The 22,652-nt window shown below is 39.8% G+C and overlaps 1 protein-coding gene across 1 annotated transcript in view; it reads left to right on the top strand.

Moving 5' to 3' along the window:
- The window catches only part of LOC139119558 (interferon-induced GTP-binding protein Mx-like), a 42,273-nt gene extending 20,380 nt beyond the window's left edge, over positions 1 to 21,893 (top strand). Inside the window, exons 2-8 of the mRNA XM_070683401.1 lie at positions 4,205 to 4,351; positions 9,818 to 9,972; positions 10,623 to 10,761; positions 20,632 to 20,830; positions 21,153 to 21,231; positions 21,559 to 21,681; positions 21,813 to 21,893. Of these exons, the coding sequence (XP_070539502.1) occupies positions 4,205 to 4,351; positions 9,818 to 9,972; positions 10,623 to 10,761; positions 20,632 to 20,830; positions 21,153 to 21,231; positions 21,559 to 21,681; positions 21,813 to 21,893 (923 nt within the window). The remainder of the gene's footprint in view (positions 1 to 4,204; positions 4,352 to 9,817; positions 9,973 to 10,622; positions 10,762 to 20,631; positions 20,831 to 21,152; positions 21,232 to 21,558; positions 21,682 to 21,812) is intronic.
- Positions 21,894 to 22,652: the final 759 nt, after the last annotated feature.

The following is a 22,652-nucleotide window of genomic DNA, read 5'->3' on the forward strand; positions in this document are numbered from 1 at the left end:
TATTATGTCATCAATAATTATTTGACATGGCTGATTAACAAACAACTGTTCCATTGTATGCTGAAATACCTCTGACACAGAGCTGATTCTAAAAGGCATTCGTAGATATCTGTATCTTCCATATGGGGTGTTAAATGTTGTACGCATTGATGACTCCTCATCAAGTGGTATCTGCCAGAATGAACATTTTGCATCCAAAACTGAGAAAACCGTAGCATTTGGCATACTAGCAGCAACTTCTTCAACAGTTCTCATTGGATGATGTGGTCTCATTATGGCTTTATTTAAGTCACGTGGATCTATACAGATTCTGATATCTTTGCCATTCTTTTTGTTGGCTGCCACCATTGAAGATACCCACTCTGTTGGTTCTGTCACTGGAGTTATTGCTCCTTGTTCAGTCATTCTGTTTAGCTCGGCTCTCACTCTGTCTCCCATTGCTTTTGGTATTTTACGTGGAGGTTTCACTACAGGTGGAACATCTGGATCAACTTTCATTTTGTAGACAACAGGTAGCTTTCTAGTTTGTCTTCAAACAGATCAGCATATTCTGTGAAAACTTTCTTTGCCAAGTTCACTGTTGACTCAGATGTTTCAATGTGATGCACTTCTCTGCTAAGTGTAATTAGCTGCAGGCTTAAACTATCTCTAAGGCCAAGAAGTGGTTTCACAGGCTTTTCAACAACATGAAATTCCAATTCATGTGATTGGTTACCACTCTTACACATCAGGGAAACTGTTCCATCTGTGTTAATTACATTTCCGCCATAAGCAATGAGCCTGACTTTCTTTGAAGTGTCTAACTTCTCAGTTGTTTTCACCTGCTTGTATACATCCATGGGCATTACATTACACTTTGCACCAGTGTCGGTTTTCAGATCAACATAATTACCATTAATTGATATAGTGCTGTGGATTTCATTTTTATTGGCACAATTGTTTGGTCCAATTGATTCAACTTCCAAATCTTCCACCACAAATTGGTACAAATCATCATCATCAGATGCACGTTCGAGTTGGTAAACAGACTTGCCCCAACTCTTACCTTTAGATTGGCAACATTTCTGGAAGTGGTTCCATTTTTGACAAGCATGGCACTGTTTTCCATACGCTGGACACTTTCTAGGTGGATGAGTACAACTAACGTTCTTGCAGTTAGATATTTGCCTTTGTCGAAAATCTGTTGACTGTTTGGGGATGTACCTCGATTTATTGGCATGTTCTAATTGTTGGCGAGATTTCACATGCAAGGCATCTACACTTGGCGTAGCTTGTAAAGTGTGCAAATGTTGTTCACTAATTTCATGTACTTGACAAATTTGTATCGCTTTTGCCAGAGTAAGTTCATGTTCACGAAGTAAAAGTTTTCTAACAACTTCATTAGTTATCCCACAAACGAGTCGATCACGAATTAACTCATCTAGTAATGGACCAAACTGACAAGTTTTTGCTTTATTTCGAAGGTCGCTGACATATGCTTGGATGGTTTCGCCATGTTTTTGATTTCTTGTGTTGAATTTGTGACGTTCCATTGTAATATTCGTTTGGGGGTCACAAATTTCTTTGAACTTGCGCTTAAGACAGACTGGATCCTCACGCGATTCTGCAGGAGTTACAACTGCACCGTCTCCATTTATCACCACAGGTGCATAGATGAATGACCGCTCCCTTTCAATTGCCTCAGTACCAGCCAAATTGAGCAAAATGTAAGCTTGGGTTTTGAGAGGTTTATCACTATGAGCTGCTTGTATGAATTTATCAAATTCCTGCTCAAAAACTCTCCAATTTTCGGCGACATCACCTTCAAAACATAGTGGGTTTGGTTTCCGGAAAGCATCTGCCATTGTGCTAAAATAATCGATGGCTTACATTTGCATCAGATTCTGCAGATTTGAATTTCGCGGTCACACACTCTAAAAGTTCTTTGTTGCTGTTCAACTAACCTGTCCAGTTTCTTCTTTGATGAAGCCACAAATTCACCAAATACAGTCTTCTGAAACACTGTTATACTTGCATCCCACTCGAGCACTCCTGACACCATGTAGATTGATGGATGACAAAGATTGATTGTGATTTTATAAGATGTTTACTTCAGACCATTCCAAGTTACATGTCAGCCATACTGGTCAAGGTGCATGTGAAAGTCAAGCAGTGACCAAGAAGATCTATTCATATCACGAACTCATTTGCATATTACATAACTATTCTACAGTTGGCACCAAATAGAACTCGCGTACCACGGTTTTGTGGTGAGGTTGTGATAGAGCAGCAGAACGATTCATTCGATCATGCTATGGTTGTCAACTTGAAGCTAGACCAGACCTAGCTGAGCCTATAAGGTCTACAGTGTCACCAGATGGTGACTGGCAAGACTTGGCCGTCAATTTGCTTTGACCCCTCTAACGGGTCATTTACTGCAAGTGCTGGTAGACTACTACAGTCGGTACTAAAAGGTTGACATCCTGACATCTACCACTGTAGACAAGGTAATTGACTGTCCGGAGGAACATTTCAATCGTCATGGTTTTTCAATGACGATGCTGTCTGACAATGGACCCAATTCAAGTTAGAAGAGTAATAAGTTTTGTGAGTTCAACGGCATCAAAGCTGTCAAGACTACTCTAAAATGGGAACAGGCCAATTGAGAGGTAGAACGCCAGAGCTACTCCTTATTGAAAGGTCTCCAAATTGCTCAAACTGAAAAGCAAGACTGGAAGAAAGAGATACGAAAAATATTTAGCATCATACAGGGCACTCACCCACCCTGCAACTGGACACTGTCCAGCCGAGCTCATATTCGGACGTAAATTACTGGGCAATTTACCATACATGTTGACACTTCACCAAGAGGATACCGAAGTTCGAGACCGTGATGCCGAGTTGAAAGCGAAATCAAAGCTGACTGCTGATTTGAGAAGCGGTGCAAAACTATCTGTTATTAGTGTAGGAGATGACGTCCTGATTCAACAGTAACAGAAGAATAAGTTGATAACTTATATCAATGACACTTCCTATTCTGTTGTGCATAAAGACAGTAACCATTTAATCAAGCGAAACACATCTCATGTGAAGCCGTTTGTAAGTCCTGAAACTAATACTGCAACAGAACCATGTATTAAAACACTTGGTGATAATTCAAGTGAGTCTTGCATGCCATAAACTCCCAGTAGACCAACTCGCACTACGAAAGTACTGGCGAAATATGATAAATTTGTGATGGAATGGCACTGTCATGGGGCAGAATAATCCCCAAGTAACAGGGCATACAATGGGTAGTCCATCCAAGCCAGTGAGTTAAATAGTTCCCAAACGTTGAGTTATTTGAATTGTCAGTTCAATGGTTAATTCATTGCTGTGTTCAGCTTTTGTTTAAAAAAACTGTTAATTGTGGAAATGCAATTAAGAACTCGCTGAGACGCCTGTGTACACTTAAAATACTTACTTTTGACGATTCATTTCATGTTGAAGAAAAAGAGAGATATAATTTTCTGGTATAGACCACCCTCTATCAATAGAGGAAGTTTACTGTGTACCAGAGGTTCATAGGTAATTGTAATTGTAATGTTCAATGTGGTTTGTGGAGGTAATTCTGAGCGACCCAGGAGACATATCACAGCGCCAAATAGACATGTGTACATATGCCTGAGAAGGACCTGTTTTCTAAAATTTCGCTCTGCGCCTATGTGCCCCATATAAAATAGGCATGTGGGGCAATTAGGTGTAGAGAGGGATTTTATAAAACAGGTCTTCTTGTCAGGCATATGTACACACATCTATTGACAGGGGAGCCAGAATTCTGGTTGTTGTTGTTGTTGTTGCTGTTCCTGCTGCTGTTGTTGTTGTTGTTGTTGTTGTTTGTATTGTTGTTTGTTTATCAGTTTTGTTGTTGTTGTTGTTTACCAATAAATTCAACGAACATAAATATTGTGTTGTTGTTGTTTCAAACATAATGTAGATCATTTCATAAGAAACACTACAAGGACGCTGTCATTATTATTTGACCTGATGCACTCTCTCCAAACGTACACTCTCTTCATATATTTTTACATATGATGAAAGTTAACATTTGGAGAGAGTTGAATAAACTTGACTCAGAAGACTGCTTGCTTAGAAGAGAATAAAGAGTTACTGATGAGTCACCTCGCAGTTTCAGGTTACCATCAGATTTACTACATTGTAAGGTTTATCGTTTCCCTAATTTTAGAAATCGTCACGCGTTGTCCAGTGGAGCTGAGACTGAAAACACTAGATGAAGGTGACTGGCGAGGTAGAATACATTACACAAGCTTTTCTAAATCCATTGATAAGAACATCGTTAACGAAGACGACGTGGATGACGAAATCCGTGAAGGTATGTAAACTTTGCCAATAATAGGGATTGGGGTAGTTCCGATGTTTGACACAAGGTTATTTCGGTACCAACGAGGTACCAACTGTGTTGAACATGTTTGGAACTAATTTTGGATAATTTGATGGTGAAGTAATGTCGATTTAATCTACAAATGTTATCTCATCTGCTTTTCATTTGATATTATACACTTGTTTTTATGAGTAATTTGCGATATTGCAACATTCAGCCATATGGCACCTAACACTTTTGAGAAATTTGCAAAATATGAAAATCCAATCATCCCAAATTAGTTTCAATCGTGTTGTTGTAACATGATAAGATTTATTGTAATCAAAGGCCTTTTTATCTATCTGGAATCCCCTTAAAACGGCAACAGAAGTTTCTAAGTCATTTCATGTTTCAATCTTAATCTTCAAAGAGTTGGTATCCAGAAACCTCTTCCCTAAACTTTCCTCTCTCCAGTTTTATTTCAAATACAAAATCGCTCTTTTTGAAAAGAGAATGAAAAACAAATGCCTTGATAGTTTGAGCAGCGACTAGTACAACATAAGGAAGAGAAAAGCTCCAAACCATCCTGTCGAAGGTTGAGAGTTTTCAACATAATTGTGGTTAACTCTTAATGACAAAAATGTTATTTATATTTTGAATTGATAATAGTATTTACATTTGACACGATGTGCATCCTCTTCCATGTTTGGCAATGTCGTGTGTTATCTTACCATCAATTCGATATACAGCTGCTCGTTTCAGGGATCCATCCTCCAAACTTTGAGATATTTTATGTAGTACTGTCCGAGCATCTTCAGATAAGCTGAAAACGTTTCAGGCGAAGATACCGGGGGCTGCTCCAAAAAAGGACACGTCAGCCTGGGTGAGCAAAAGACAACACAAACGAACTGCAACTTTCAGTTTATGGTTGAATTGGATCGAAATTTATCCTCTTCCACGCATCTTTGTGCGCTCATTGTTTCATTTTTATCAACGCTGGAAATCAGTGCATTGAGAAAGGCGACCTTCGAGTTAATTCGTCTCTTCCTACCGGCAGTAACGTAAAACTAGCGAGAGATTAAAAAATTTGATCTGTTTGTGTGACTTCAAACAGTGTTTATATATCTGTAAACAGTAAAGTAAACGACTGTCGTTGCATTAGTTTTGTCTTGTTTCGCCTCCTGCATTTATTTCCCGGTGGACAACAGCATGGTCACATGAACACAAGCCTTCTTACTGTTTAAAAAGCCACACAATTATCTCCACTGTAGTACCATCGAGGCACTACCACTTTGCTAAAACTATAGTGACATGTCACGAGATGTGGTATTACTCAGAATATATGGCATTCTAGAGATTTCTATGCTATCTTGATCCAACCTCATTTTCTATTCTAGTTTAAAGGTTACATTCTTAATATGTTGATTGAACGATTGTTGTATGGTTGACGCCGTTGTATGGTTGACGAGTAGCCCTGCGTACAGGTCTGTGTGTTCCCGGCATTATACGGCCTCCACCACAGCCGTATTACGCACAGACATGTACACAGGGTTAGGCTGCGAGCAGCCCAGATCAGTGGTGATCTCTCCTGATAGCCATACCACGATCATTGTTGTGGCTATATTACTAGATCAAAATAAACCGGAAAGTTCAAATGCACTTGAATAGCACAAGCGCCAGCACTATGCGTGTATTGGCTTTCGGCTTGCCAGGGTCTAGCCGCGTACGATACCGGGCAGAGTTCAATCATGCTTTCTGAGCACAAGCATCACCGGGTATTACACTTAATCCAAGACGAGTCTGTATGTAAAAGTTTCCCACAGAGTCTGTGTATAAAATCTTCCCACCGAGTCCGTGTATAAAACTTCCCAGCTAGAGATTTCTATGCTATCTTGATCCAACCTCATTTTCTATTCTAGTTTAAAGGTTACATTCTTAATATGTTGATTGAACGATTGTTGTATGGTTGACGCCGTTGTATGGTTGACGAGTAGCCCTGCGTACAGGTCTGTGTGTTCCCGGCGTTATACGGCCTCCACCACAGCCGTATTACGCACAGACATGTACACAGGGTTAGGCTGCAAGCAGCCCAGATCAGTGGTGATCTCTCCTGATAGCCATACCACGATCATTGTTGTGGCTATATTACTAGATCAAAATAAACCGGAAAGTTCAAATGCACTTGAATAGCACAAGCGCCAGCACTATGCGTGTATTGGCTTTCGGCTTGCCAGGGTCTAGCCGCGTACGATACCGGGCAGAGTTCAATCATGCTTTCTGAGCACAAGCATCACCAGGTATTACACTTAATCCAAGACGAGTCTGTATGTAAAAGTTTCCCACAGAGTCTGTGTATAAAATCTTCCCACCGAGTCCGTGTATAAAACTTCCCAGCTAGTTGTATGTAAAATTTTCCAACCGAGTCCGTGTATAAAACTTCCCAGTGTGGTGTGTCTTCAGAACGAGTTTGTATATGTAAAATTTTCCCACCAAGTCTGTGTATAAAACTTCCCAGCATGCTGTGTCTTCAGTACGAGTTTGTATGTAAAATTTTCCCACTGAGTCTGTGTATAAAACTTCTCAGCTATAGCTCTCTTCAGAACGAGTCTGTATGTAAAATTTACCCACGAGTCTGTGTATAAAACTTCCCAGCTATAGCTGTGTCCTCAGAACGAGACTGTATGTAAAATTTTGCTGTGTGTAGTTGTATCATCAGAACGAGGCCCGATATATATAAACTTTTTGCAGCTGTATCGCTGTATCAGAACGAGGTTCTATATGTAAGAAACTTACTCAGCTCAGCTTCATCAGAACGAGGCTGTATATATAAGATTTTGCAGCGCTGTCAGATACTGTAAACATCAGCAGCTGCTTCGAAAACGAGGCTCAAAGTAAAATCTTCGAGCTGTATCACGGTCCCTCCACACAACCGTGGCTGTATCAAAGTCCGATGTATGTATGTATGTATGTATGTAGGTAGGTAGGTAGGTAGGTAGGTAGGTAGGTAGGTAGGTAGGTAGGTAGGTATGTATGTATGTATGTATGTATGTATGTATGTTATGTATGTATGTATGTATGTATGTATGTATGTATGTATGTATGTATGTTTGTATGTATGTATGTATGTATGTATGTATGTATATAATGTATGTATGTATGTATGTATGTATGTATGTATGTATGTATGTATGTATGTATGTATGTATGTATGTACGTATGTATGTATGTATGTATGTATGTGCGTACTTATTATGTATCGGTGTATGTATGTATTCTACATGTATGAATGAATACGCTATGTGCGTGCGCGTATTTTTTTCTATATGTATGTATGTACATTTATGCATACGCAAACATATGTGTGGGGCAATGTATCTGTATGTGTGTATACACACACACATACAAACAAACACACACACACACACACACATACACACATATATATATATATATATATATATATATATATATATAGAGAGAGAGAGAGAGAGAGAGAGAGAGAGAGAGAGAGAGAGAGAGAGAGAGAGAGAGAGAGAGAGAGAGAGAGAGAATTCCTCTCTCTATGTACATTTTCCACCTTTTCTATCTCCAAAAAAGCTTGATTGTGTAAATTAATTTTTTTACATTTGGCGCCTCGTAGGAGCCCCGGCGAAAGTGTCGGTGGTCTAACATGGACTACCGTGTTAGTTCATGGTCATATGACCATGGTCAACCTTGGTAGTTCATGGTCGACCATGTTTGTTAAATGGCACAAATTACCATGGTTGTCCATGGTCACCAACCATGGTCAACCACGGTAAACCAAGGTAGTTAACCATGGTTAACCATGGTTGACCATGGGCATCAAACGTGGTTGACCATGTTATTAACCTTGGTCAACCATGATCACCGTCAAATGGTATTTGATGGTTTTTGAATCAAAAACTTGGGTCGAAAATTGTCAGAACTGAAAAAATCTTGGTATAAACCTCACCAAAACTCTGCAAAACACCAGTGATCCCTGACTGGTGTCATTATAACTTGACAGACTCGCTTAAGGATCAGCAAACTTAGCCTCCATTGTAGTGTCCACTGCAATAACAGCCAAGCCCTTCAGATTCTATCAAAGATCATCCTCCAACATCTTCTGAGTGTTTCCCTGAATGTTCGATGAGCAAAATAGTCCAAACTTTCTCCCAAAATCGATGTTAAAAACACAGCTACTTTTCCAGTTGTTCACTGAACAGACAATCCGTTTGAAGTGAATTTTTAAGATGGCTGCTTCAAATGAGCCAATCAAATGCATTGCTTATGACATGTGACATCATGGTAAAGGGTCAAAGGTCCAATGACAATGGAGCTATGACCTTGCCTATGTTGATATCATGTTTCAAGGCAAACATTGAGTGAGACTGAGATAGTCTTAACTTCCTGCCATTGCAACAGTGCTTTCATGCCCTCCATGTCAATAATTCCAAGACATTCAGCTCGATATTTTTCTCAGAGTCTTCTGACATGAACAAGAATACAGCAAATTGGTCTAAGCTTCCTGGGCAACGACATTAATTCTCTCTTACAACTATGAATGATGTCAAGAGACTCAACTATGTAAATATAGGAGTGTATATACATACAACCTATTATCAATATGATCATCAAGAAAATTGGGCATCAAAATTAACTACCATGAGTCATCAAATATCATGGTCAACCATAGTTGACCATCGGTAACCACAGTCATAAATACAATCAGTCATCAAATACCATGGTCAACTATGGTAGCCGATGTCCATAAACAGGTCAGCCATGATAGACCATGGTTAACTGTGGTAGACCATAGTATTAGAATGCCTACTGTGGTCTCATATCATGGCCAACCATGGTAGTTCATGGTCAAACATCAAAACCCATCAAATACCTTGTTGACCATGGTACACCACAGTTGACATTTCGCCGGGAGAAGGCTGTAGGGAGCTTTTGTGATCGGGCGTTGGACAGCACGTCGAAGATTCCTGAAGGGGAGTTTAGGGAAGAGAAAACTATTTATTGGAAGCGGTACTGTTCAGATCGTACTGGAAGAGCACTGTTGCGAAAAGCTTTGCCTTTCCTTTTCAAATGCTCAGTTCGATCAAAATACGCAGCCAAGAATAGAATTACTTTCATAGGAATTACTTCTGATCAAGATGTCTCAAAATCAGCTGGTCTAAGGCCCCTACAAATGGCTTTTGAGATCCTTGCATTGTCTATACCTCCATTCTGTCTATGAATTTACTATGTAAGCATCCGATAAAGCACGGCTTATTTGGTCAATGGAACATTCGACCTAAACTTCCTCTATTTTGGGTTGCCACAAATTTCAAACACATCGATAATGAATATATTTTCACAGGTAGGTCGGTTAGCATAAGGTCTTTAAGAGTGCAAAAGTTCTGAATTTGTATATTTCATTTTATGCTATTTTAGGTAATAATCGCAACTTCTCCTTTTTGTTCTTTCTAGCCCAAAACAAAATCACCGATTCACAGAGAGGAATCAGTGATACTTTAATCACCGTAGAGATGGAGTCAGTGGACGTTCCAAACCTGACCTTGATTGACTTGCCAGGTATTGCAAGAGTAGCACTTGCTGGCCAGCCTGACAACATTGCCGAAATGGTGAGGGCATGAGGTTTCTTGCAACTGATCCACAGAAGGGTACCAAACGAACATACATACCTCTCCCTATCATACATACCTGACTGCCAGCATACCTGCACACATGCTTGCACACATACATAATACATACATACATACATACATACATACATACATACATACATACATACATACATACATACATACATACGTACGTAGGTACGTAGGTACGTAGGTACGTAGGTACGTAAATACGTACACACACACACATACATACATACATACATACATACATACATACATTCATACATACATACATACATACATACATACATACATACATTCATACATTCATACATACATACATACATACATACATACATACATACATACATACATACATACATACATACATACATACATACATACATACATACATACATACATACATACATACATACATACATACATACATACATACATACATACATAGTTTCTTAGCTTATCCGACATATGCATATCTAACTATATCTACCAGTCTGTACTTATTTGTCATTTTAATTGCCTTTCTCCTTCCATCTAACCATCATTTTTTCCTTAATGGTCTTTCCTATCATTTGCAAGATCACTTCTGAAATGAATGATCATTAATGTTAATTCCTTCGTTGCAGATTAAGACTCTGTTAAAGAAGTTCATCGCAAAAGAGGAAACCATCATTCTGTGTGTCATCCCCTGCAATGTCGACATTGCTACGACTGAAGCCCTAAAGATGGCACAAGAGGTTGACCCTACCGGTTCAAGGACCTTGGGTATACTTCCTTATGTAAATAAGTGCACTTCTCTTTCGAGAGTTTCATAGCATGTGACCTAGTCTTCCTGTGAGAAGAAACTATGTAATTACAGGAAAATGCAACTCAAGAACAATTTCAGAACTCAGACTTTCATAAAACTTTTCAGGCTTGCTTCTCGTTTAGACTCATTTTTGAAAGCAGTGGAGTTAATGCAGGTTTCACCGTCCCTTTTTTGTAAAATCCGAAATGATGTGGTTTTTTTTTCATTTCACTAACACAATATAGCGGTTATTTGAAACTTTAATATCGGTAACTAATATGTAATTTGCTTCTCCGATCCTAAACGCTACACAGAGACCTCGATTTTTAGTCTAACTCACGTAAGGGAACAGTTTAAATTTCCCAATATATGAGGGAAACCGAAGGTACGTACTACCTTAATTTCAGTGTCAATTTACCTGCTGATGGACAATGTTGCGGGTTCTACCCTTTTGTATTTACTCAGAATGGTACGAGGACAACTTTCGCTTCACTTAACGAACTTTACTCGACCTAGTAACATCCAGGTAAACTGTAGAAAGTACATGTAGAAAACAATTACTACAGTATACAAAAGTGTTGATAACTCCATAAAAATCATGCATGTGAACAACTAGAAAACTAGATTTCAAATGTCTGCGATAATCAGTCATTTTCAGTAGTGCATAGCAGAACAAGCTTATGGATTGGTCTATCCAATGTAGAAGTGGCAGTGGTAAGCTGCACCTTGCATACATATCCATCTTCTCCTGGGTAAACCTTTGACACTCTGCCAAGTCTCCAACAGTTACGAGGCATGTTATCTTGCTTGATAATCACTATGTCATCTACCTTCAGATTACGTCCGGGAACTGTCCACTTAGGCCTTGGCTGTAAGGTCTGGAGATACTCTCTCCTCCATCGGCTCCAAAATTCATTGGTTAAGTGTTGTACCCTTCTCCAACGACGTCTGGCATACATGTCTGCTTTCTGGAGGTTTCCTGGTGGGGGAAGAAGTACCTTGGTCTTCATTGTTAACAGATGGTTTGGTGTGAGAGGTTCTGGAGAATTGTACTGGGATAGGTGATCAGTGGTGATTGGTCTTGAGTTGACAATGTTCTGTACTTCAGCCATGAATGTACAAAGGGATTCGTAAGTTGAGGGCCAGCCTGATGCATGAGTGGCTCTAAGACGTTTCGTACTGTCCGAATCTGTCTCGCCCAGATTCCTCCCATGTGACTAGAGCTGGGAACATTGAACTTGAATTCAATCCAATCACATTCCTGGTTCAAAAGGAAGTCGGCAACCTTCCTTTGGTCCAATTCCTTCAGAGCCTTCATCATTTCATTGTTAGCTCCAACGATATTTGTGCCACAGTCAGCCCTGAGCCGCCTAGTCGGTCCCCGAGTACTAAGGAATCTTCTCAATGCACAAATAAATGAGTCAGTTTCTAGAGAATTGACTGTTTCCAGATGAATAGCCTTTGACGCTGTACACACAAACAGTATGCCATATCTCTTCAAAAGGCTCCCTTCTCCTTGACAAGGAATGGTCCGAACAAGTCCACACCACAATAAGTGAATGGTGGGGCTTCTTCAATAAGGTCACTTGGAAGATCTCCCATTTCTGAGTTTGAGTTGCCCGTCTCATCTTTCTACAGATCACGCACTGGTGGATCAACTGAGATACAGCACTGGATCCACTGATGATCCAGTATTCATGTTGTCGGATAGAGTTGAGTGTACTACTTTGTCCAATGTGATTAACCTTCTCGTGAAAGTGTCGCACAATGAGAGTGGTGATGTGACCTTTCTTCGGTAGGATTACGGGATGATTAAATTCAAAGGGCTGGCTGGATTTCTTCAATCTTCCTCCAACTCTTAGCAATCCTTGCTCATCTAGGAATGGATTAAGCTTGCGTATAGTGCTTGATTTCCGCAGCCGCACACTTTGATCAATCGTCTTCTTTCCACCTTTCGGGCCACCTTCTAGAATCAAGATTTCCTCCCTAAACACTGTCCCTTGAGTTTCCTTAATAATTGCTTTCTCTCCTTCCTTAAGATCCTGCATAGTCATCTGCTTATCAGGTTCTGTCATAACATCAATGAGGCCAGCCTTTCTGTTTGAGGTCTTGACTGCTCTCAATAGGTTAGCCTTAAAGCGTAGACAATTGGCTGCTGCATGCCTTGCTTTTGTTCCATGAAGAGAATCTGTCAAATCGATCAATTAATCGGTCATTTGAGCTGACTACTCTTGAACTAGTCTTCAACACATTGTGGATGACACCCTTCATTTCTTTGCTCACTTCTACTGCAGTTTCATCATTGCATTCAAAGCGTGACACTGCTGTTGGTTGGAAGTCAGTGTCCCACAAGAAATGTGGCCCTGTCAACCATCTTGAATCTTCAACCAGTTTCCTAGCTGTAATACCTCTGCTAGCATCGTCACTTGGGTTTACATCTGTACTGACATACCTCCATTGATCCGGCACAGTCAGCTCTCTTGTTTGCTAACCCTGTTTGCAACATAGGTGTGGAAGCACTTGGACTCATTATTTATGTATCCAAGAACCACTTTGCTGTCAACCCAAAATACTCCTTCATGTCTTCAAACCGCAGCTCACTCTTGATGTAATCGCTTACTCTGGCTGAAACCACCGCAGCTGTCGTCAGCTCGAGACGTGGTATGGTAAGCTGTTTATTCAATGGTGTTACTCTGGCCTTACCAATAACAAAGGATCAATGCACATTGCCGTCCATGTTGACCTGTCTCAGATAAGTGCTCTGTCCATAGCCAGTTTCGCTTGCATCAGAAAAGTAGTGAAGCTCTGTACTTTTGACTTCGCCAAAATTATCTGGTTTATAACAGCGCTGAATATTCAGACGTTCCAAATCTACAACACTAGCTCTCCACCGCATCCACCTTATCCTGAGGTCTTCAGGTATAGGGTCGTCCCAGTCTGCGTTACTTCTGCACAGTTCTTGTAGGATAACTTTCCCTGTTAGGATGACCGGCGCCACAAAACCGAATGAATCATACACAGAACTAATGGTTGCAAGAACTCCTCTACGTGTGAATGGTAGATCACGTAGTTCTATTCTAAACTGGAAACGATCTCTTTCAACGCACCACCTCATGCCTAAGACTCTTTCAATTGGTAGATGATCGATCTGAGTGTTGACTTCTGTGAGACTTGGTGCTCGAGCCTCAACTGGTATCGCATATAGCACTTCTCTCTTGTTGGAGATCCACTTGTGCAGTTTCAAACCAGCCTTGGCACAGATAGCTGTGCTATCATTGATCAGGTTGATAGCCTTGCTAACACTGGGCAGGGATTTAAGCCCATCATCAACGTAAAAGTCTTCACGAATGAATCTGGCTGCTTCTTCACCAAATTCTCTCTCCCCATCATCTGCTGCTCTTTGAAGGCCGAAATTGGCACATCCTGGTGAGCTGGCCGCACCAAACAGGTGTACTGTCATTCGATACTCAACCAAATCTTTGTTCAAATCGCCATCTTCCCACCATAGGAATCTAAGCAGGTCCCTGTCACCTGGTGTGACATAAAATTGATGGAACATACTCTTGACATCTGTCATTATCGCTACTTCTTCTCGCCTGAATGTGCTCAAAACTCCAACCAGGCAATTAGTGAGGTCTGGGCCTTGAAGAAGACAATCATTGAGCGATATGCCATCATATCTGGCCGAACAGTCAAATACTATGCGTATTTTGTTTGGCTTCTTGGGATGGTACACACCTGTGTGTGGCACATAATTCACCCTACCATCCTTACGCTGCTGATCACTGGGAACCCTTTCAGCACAGTTCGTCAGGACGTCTTTCATAAAGGAGAAGTAATCTTCCTTATATTTCGGATTTCTTCTGAATCGCCTTTTCAGCTGCAAAGCTCTTTTCAAGGCTAATGGTCTATTGTTTGGAAGCCGAACGTTGTCATAATGTTTAGGTTGTGGCATTTCATAGTGGCCGTCTTCTCGCTGTGTAATGTTGTTTGACAAGCAACTGATGAATTTCTGGTCTTTCACCAACAAACTTGCCTGTTTGCCATTATGTTCAATGAAATCCCTCTCAAACATCTGCTGAACCTGCTGTGGAGTAACCAACTCTTTCACAGTCGCGTCGAAGCGGTTTCTAGGCCCTTTACTTGTCACAACTGAAGGCTGGTTCTCCAAATTGGACTCTGCAATTACGATACGGTTTGATATCGCAACATTATCAGCATCTTCAGGACTAGAACAGATCTTGCCAACTATTCCCCATCCAAGTATAGACCTCTGGCCATACAGATGATCTTCTGCACCGGCAATAATATCCCTTCGTCGTACGGCTGATGGCACATTATTACCTATCAGTATACCCACTTTCACATCAGGCTTGTACGGAGATATCAGGCCTGAAATTCTTCGTAGGTGGTCCCATTTCATTGCAATCTCTGGTGTAGGGATTTGGTGTCTTTCCACTACGGGGAAAAAGGCCTTCTAATTGTTCAGTGCAGCGCCGCCATCGTTTAAGCTCTGCCATTGCTATTGTCAATAGCAACAGATTTTTCAAGATGGCGGCGCCCAGAAAGAGAAGCTGCAATTATCGAGTTATAGTACTTATATATCTAAAAACAGCTGTAAAGACAGGAGCCGAAAAGTAGAAAATGATACTGCTGTATTTCTTTTTGCTAGATATACTTCCCAAGACATGTCGGATTATTGAAATACACCTGCAGACTGATTATACAGTCAATGTTTACAATATCGCGCAACGTATGTTGATGTCGCCGAACACCAGCAATACAAATGCAAAAAAATGAACAAATTATGTATGCATTCAAAAATCGAAAACCACACAATGGGAGCATATTATCTCCAGATAATATGTGTATTTTTTTATTTACATAGTGGCAGCAATAAGCATAAAGAGGCGAGAGATGTAAATGGGGTTGGTAAAGCATTGCAGCCGGTGAAAACGCCGTTGTTATCTATAGAGTACTCTACATGTAAGGCGCTGAATTACTTGCGTCTGTAACAATGTAAACTTTAAAAAATTAAAGCAAAACTTCAAAAATCTAAAACCATACAATTGAAGTAAACAACATCAAGATTATTTGTGTATTTTTTAAAGTCAATAGCTGAAGGAATAATAATCTCCAAGCGAGCGATTGACTCGGGACCGGTGAATAATCACAGCCGGTAAATATGCCATTGTATTTGTATGGGCTTTGGAGTAATAAATTACGTCGCCGACTCATGACAGTAAAATGTAAATTTAAATAAAACCAACGCAACAGCAAAACATCGAAAATAATACCCTTGTAGGACAGTATCTTAAGATTATAGATTTAGATTTTTACATTCATAGCTGAAGTAATAAGTATCTTGAGGCAAGCGATCGGCACGGTAGCGGCGAAGAATTTATAGCCGGTAAAAATGCCATCGTATTGTACTGGGTGCGGGAGAGAGTAACATACGCGTACGTAGCCAAATCACGAGAGTAAAATGTAAATTTACACGAAACTAACGGAATATCCAAACATCGAAAATAACACCCTTGTAGTACAGTATCTCAAGATTATAGATTTAGATTTTTAACTTCAAAGCGGGTGAAATAAATATTTTAAAACAAGCGATCGGCAGGATAGCGGCGAAGAATTTAGCCACGGTATAGATCATCGGCGCCCATTGTTTTCTATGGGGCGCGAGTATGTGCGTTGCCGAACAACATAAGGCGGTAAAAATGTAAAAATACAATAATTTAAGCCAATATTTAAAAATCGAAAACGATACGATTGTAGAACGACATCTAAAGATTACGGATTTAGATTTTTACATTCGTAGCTGATGAAATAAATATATTGAAGCAAGTGATCGGCACGATAGTGGCCATGAATTTGCTGATAGTAGATGCCATTGTTTTCCTATGGGGCGCGGGCAATGTGTTTTTTGTCGAACTACAGACGGCGGTTCAAGAGTAAAATCACAAGAATTAAAGCATATATTTAAAAATCGAAAACGATACGATTGTAGTACGGCATCTCAAGGTCTCAGGTGTGAATTTTTGTATTTATGAATGAAACATTAAAAAAATTGAAGCAAGCGATCCACAATGTACCGACGACAGCGCAAAAACCATTGTTTACTATGGGAATTTTTCGCATCATTCATCCGCACTTGCAATACCTAAAACTCGCCGGTTCAAATTTTTCATTTTTCGCACGAAATGGAAGAAAAGACACAGTCGTTCGGATGTTCATCGTAACAAAAATCGTATCGTTTTCGAATTTAAAATTACGCTCTACTTTTCGGTACGAATTGGTTTCAGGGCTTAATTAGCAGTGGTGCTGTACGCGATTCGGACATAACCGCTTGTCTGTGTCAGCATAATTTTGGCAGAATTTTCGTAATTTATTTCATGTGTAAGTAAAATACTTACATATACGTTTTCATGTATATGTATACTATATATTTAGAGAATCTTTAGGACAATGCTAGCGTGAAACGGCGGCAATAGCCTTATATATTTCTGTCGGGTGTCAATGTCCATGAGACAGCGTGTCGCTGCCGTAGTGGACTCATGAATAATTCATTAGGACGACTACGCGTGGAACAAATGGGCTGGCAAAAAACCCGTAGTGTTCAGCAGGAACATGATCTCTGGTGTATGCTGTAGGCACAGGGATAATGACCTTTCTATCATAACTGAGGATCTCTAAATCTCTGATCCTTTTGGTGTCAATTATAGCACCGTTCCTCTGCATTGTTGACAATGTTAGCTTTACATCATGGCCTCCTATTCCAAGTCTACGCTGTAAGTTTCTCGAGATAAAACAAGTGTTACTTTGTGGATCTAGAACACAATATAGTAGCACTTCTGCGTTTGGGTTACTCTTACTTCTTACCCACACAGGTATAATCATAGAGTTGTCAGTGTTCCGAATTTCCTTGTGGCTTGCTGAAATGCAGTGGCTTACACTAGTGGTAGACTGCTCATCAAAGTGCAATGGTGTCAAATGTTCCTTTGAACACTTCTTACATTTCACCCTACTTGTACAGTCCTTTCCTCTGTGTGTTTTAGTCATACCACAAGCATAGCACAGGCCTTCTTGCTTGAAGAATTGCTTACGTACACTCCTGGCAACATCCATCAATTTACCACAGTTGTCAATGTGATGAGTTTCCTTGCAGTATGGACAAATCTGTTCTTTGGTATTGCTACTTGTGTTTGTTGCAAGGGCTTATGCATCTGTATAGGAATTTCCTCCTTTGCCTGTATACCTTCTCTCACCTTTAACAGCTTCCCTTCGAGTTGTTGCCTCAATGGTGGTATTAAATGCTGGAATGTTTGCTTCCTGTGCTCTTTCCTTTATAAACTGTGCAAACTGTTCGAACTGTGGGAACTTTCCACTGTTGACACTTGCATGCACAACTGACCTCCATTTGCTTTCCACATTGTATGGCATCTTGGCAATCAACTTTGCATTTTCTTGTGGGTAATCAAGAACACCAAGATCATGTATTGTGCGTTTTACAGCCACTACTTCATTCAATAGGTCTGAAAACCGTCTAAGTGCTATGGCATCACATGGTTGGACCTTTGGAAATGATGCAAGTTTGTCTATAAAGGCCTTGGAAATTATTGTGTTGTTTCCATATCTCTCCTTCAGCTCGGCCTTGGCCTGTACGTAAGCTTCCTCAGTTTGGAGCAACAAATAGCTACTAACCATTGACTTGGGTTCTCCCGACAAATGTTGGCTCAACAGATTCAACCTTTCATCAGGAGACTGAGTCCTTGACTCTACCAGCGAATTGAAGGACGATTCCCAATTTGGAAACTGGAGTGGATTTCCGCTGAAAACTTCTACCTTCACTTTGGGAAGTCTAAAGGAGTTCACCAACCTAGTCATTACATCTGTAGTTTCTTGTGATGGAGAAGACTGTACATTTCTGTCCATGGGAGTAGCGTGCTGTGTTCCTCCTCTCATTCCATCTCCTGTGTTTGTCACTGGAGTGAAGGGATGAGCCTCATATTGCAATGTAGAAACTGGATATTGATTTTCACAACCACGCAAATCAGCTTTCTTGTTACTCTGTATTGGTGTAGGGCATAGCTTTGTCTGGGGGCGCTGTTCTTGTTCAGCATCTGGCAGTGAATTCAAGAATTTGTTCATGTCATCCTTCTTGTTGGCAGAAGGTACATTACTCAACTGCTGACTTTCATTATCAGATTTTTCTGATTCAATAACTTCTTGCTGTGCTCGATTTTCAGCAAGGCTTTTCTGAATCTTACATTCTTCCATTTTCCTTTTTTGCTCGAGCTCCTCTCTTTCCAGTTGTTTTTCTCTTTTGATAAATAACAACTGCACTTTCAATGCAGCTTCCCTTTTTCTTAGCTCCATTTTCATTGACCTGATGCTTATCGGAGTATGGTTGCTATGCTTTACTTTGATTAGCACCATGTTTGACAGAGTTAACTTCAAATTTAAGTATTTCCAAGTCTCTGATATGTCGAATTTCACTCATGGTATCATTTTCAAATAGACACCATTCTTGGAGGGCATTTTGCCTTTACTCTATTAACGCATCTAAATCTTCCTGTTCAAGTGTCAGTTCTTTAAGTTCTTCGTGGAGTTCAGTTATATCCTGCCATAGAATCTGTGCTACTGCCAACTTTTGTTTCAGTGTGACAACATCTCCTGAACTCTTTTAACCTTAGAAAGTTTCGATTTCTTCCTCTTTAATTCTTCCTTTATCATGTTGCGTCTATACTCCCTACCTTTGGCTGTTGCTGACCGTTTTCTTGCCCCACTTTCATACTGAACGTCACCTGTCAAATCTCTGTCTTCATCGACCTGCGCTTGACCTTCTAGTTGACCTTCCATGATTGTGGACATCTAGTTTACTGTTGAGGGTTATACCCTTTTGTATTTACTCAGAATGATACGAGGACAACTTTCGCTTCTCTTAACGAACTTTACTCGACCTAGTAACATCCAAGTAAACTGTAGAAAGTACATGTAGGAAACAATTACTACAGTATACAAAAGTGTTGATAACTCCATAAAAATCATGCATGTGAACAACTAGAAAACGATCTGTAGCCTTAGTAGTATAGATCTTTGATCGCTAGAGCATGGAGAGTAAATTGAGAGTATTTACCTAGATTTGGGGATAGAAACTCGTAACTCAACAACAACAACAATGGCGGCTGAGAACTTTTCGATGTGCTTTTACTGGAGAAAATCAAACAATCAAACATAGAGTTACTATAGAGGGCGCACTGCAATTCAACAGCAGAAAGGCACTGAGGCAGCTACAGACAAAGCGCAGTAAACTGGGTTCAGAGCACCTAGTGTTCAAGACGGATGTTTCCCTTGTGATCTCTCTTCAGTCTATGGTTAAGCAACACAGCCATGCAATAGTATTCAGGCAAAACATAGTACCTGTTCACAACAGTGCAAGGCAAAATTTGTTTAGTATGCCGCCCGTTTACAACGTGCCGTAGTTGTGAAATGTCATTAATAGCAGCAACTTGTTTAATTCAGCAGGGCTGACCTGCCGAATGCATTTTGTGTTTTGGATGTGTTCTAAAAACGGCAGAAGGAAGACCTGACTCTTTTTTTACCAAAATATTCACAGGTCAACATTCAAATGAGTTGAATTTCGAAACAAATCGCTTGTGTCCTGTGTGCTGCCCACGTCTAAACAGTTAATGAAAATCTCGGAACAAGATAAAAATGTTCATATCCTCGACCACCCTCGCTAATTTATTTAAATTTTAATATCTCGACTATGATAATTGCCTGAGGCGATCGTGAAGGAAGCCCCTTGATCAGTTATATTGTGGATTTTTATTCGGCCACAGGTGTCTTGACAAAACCAGACCTAGTAGATTTAGGCACAGAACCCAATGTTGTGAAAATTGCTCAAAATAAAGTGATCCCATTGAAGAAAGGATACACAGTGATCAAGTGCCGAGGACAAAAAAACGTTGAATCAAAACAACCCTTACAAGAAGCCATGGACGAGGAGGACAGGTTCTTCAAAGAGCACAGGATATACAAGTATGTATATAGGAGCTGACATGAACACTGAAATTCCGACCACTATTATACTCCATTGACCATTCATTTAAATTTTTATTTATTTATTTATTTATTTATTTATTTATTTATTTATTATTTATTTATTTATTTATCTATCTTTGTTTTATTTTCATTATGTTGATTGTTTTCATGATAATAAAATAGTCAAATTTTATTGTGTTTATGACGATAAAAATGATACAATGATGCGAATAATTATCAAGAATTTTGTGATCTCAGGTTAAGTTTTTTTGAGATACATTGATCATAACTAACAAATTGTTTTGGGATTTTTTCTAAGCGTACTTTATCATGAAAAATGTGCCGGGACAAGAGTTCTTGCCAACAAGTTGACCTCTGAACTTGTGGAACAGATCAGGGTAAGGGTAATTCATATTCACAAATCGACGGATAGATGAACATCACATTTGAACGCGAGATATTATTTTGTTTTACAGTTTTTCACTCTGATACCGTTACATGGACAAACTAAAGTCTTCACCAAGATCTCTGCTCACATCTTGTCGCGATCTTAAAAAAAAGTCGGATGACTATCGCTTTCGGACATTCTGGGCGGCACACTGTCACATAGCAGAAAGAAAATGTCTCTGAAAACTGAAAAACATTATTCGTTCAAGTTTTCTTCATAATAAAACTCGTGTCTGTACTTATGATTAAAAAATATATATCGCTTTTTTTCCTTCCAGAAATCAGTACCTCAGTTACAACGTGGAATAAAAGACAAACTTGAAGAAACAAAACAAGAATTGTTTGCACTCGGCGACACTGTGCCAGATGACAAAGTGGAGAGAGTTAACCTTCTTGTCAGAGTAAGTTTCTCCGTATTATATCCGATCGTCACATAACATAAAGAATAAAAGGAAGTATAAATGCCAACATCGTTCATGTTACAGCGCTCTGTCTTTTTGCATAGTCTTCGCTTGTTTCGGCCTTCTTGCAGGAGTTGCATTCAAGTGGGACGAAGAGCTGTGCAGAGAAACCAAGAGTTAGTTTTGAAACGATGAAGGAAGGGTACGATTAATAACTTTGGGTGAGATTCTTGATATCAATAATTATTATCACTCCTATCGCCATTACTTTGCCTTTGTCATGACAACAAATTAAACAGACCAAATAAGTGAATAATAGTTCGATATTTCCAAAGCCATGATATAGAAAGGGTTGCTGCCATCACAAGATTCACAATAACGCCAACTTTAAACTTCGAACAGCTTTGACATGTTACTCCATGACGCAACACGTCAAATACTTGCGAACACAGTCCTGTATGTAATGCAATGACTTATTTTGACAAACGGCTATTCCGATGTAAATCCTTTCAAGACAATACAATGATGCACATGTGCAACAATAAATGATGAACTAGTGTCCTCGATGTAATGAGCATACAAAATGTGCCAACAGTTACAAGTATCCCCCGAAAGACTCTAAACATTGAGAGACGAAAATCATTTCACTTCAAGACAAGCTCACTCGAATGAAAAGATAATAGAACACGGTTAATATGGATGTGCTCCGGGCTAGTGTTAGCTAGACTAACAAACAGGACCCCAACCCCTACGCCGAATTTAAAATCCGTTTGATTGTTTCTCTTTCAAAAATAAAAAATAGTCAAATCGCGTGAAAGATATGTACATTTATGTGCATTTTTACCTGGATTGTGAAGATAGAATATTTACATAAGACTCTTATAGTAGTATATTCAAGCCTTTATTGATGGCGGGAGATTTGTGTTTAGTAAGTAGTCATGGCTCGCCTCACAAGTACTCGTAGTTTTGTT

This window comes from Ptychodera flava, chromosome 20 (genome assembly GCF_041260155.1).
Source record: "Ptychodera flava strain L36383 chromosome 20, AS_Pfla_20210202, whole genome shotgun sequence".
In the NCBI taxonomy this organism is placed as follows: domain Eukaryota; kingdom Metazoa; phylum Hemichordata; class Enteropneusta; family Ptychoderidae; genus Ptychodera; species Ptychodera flava.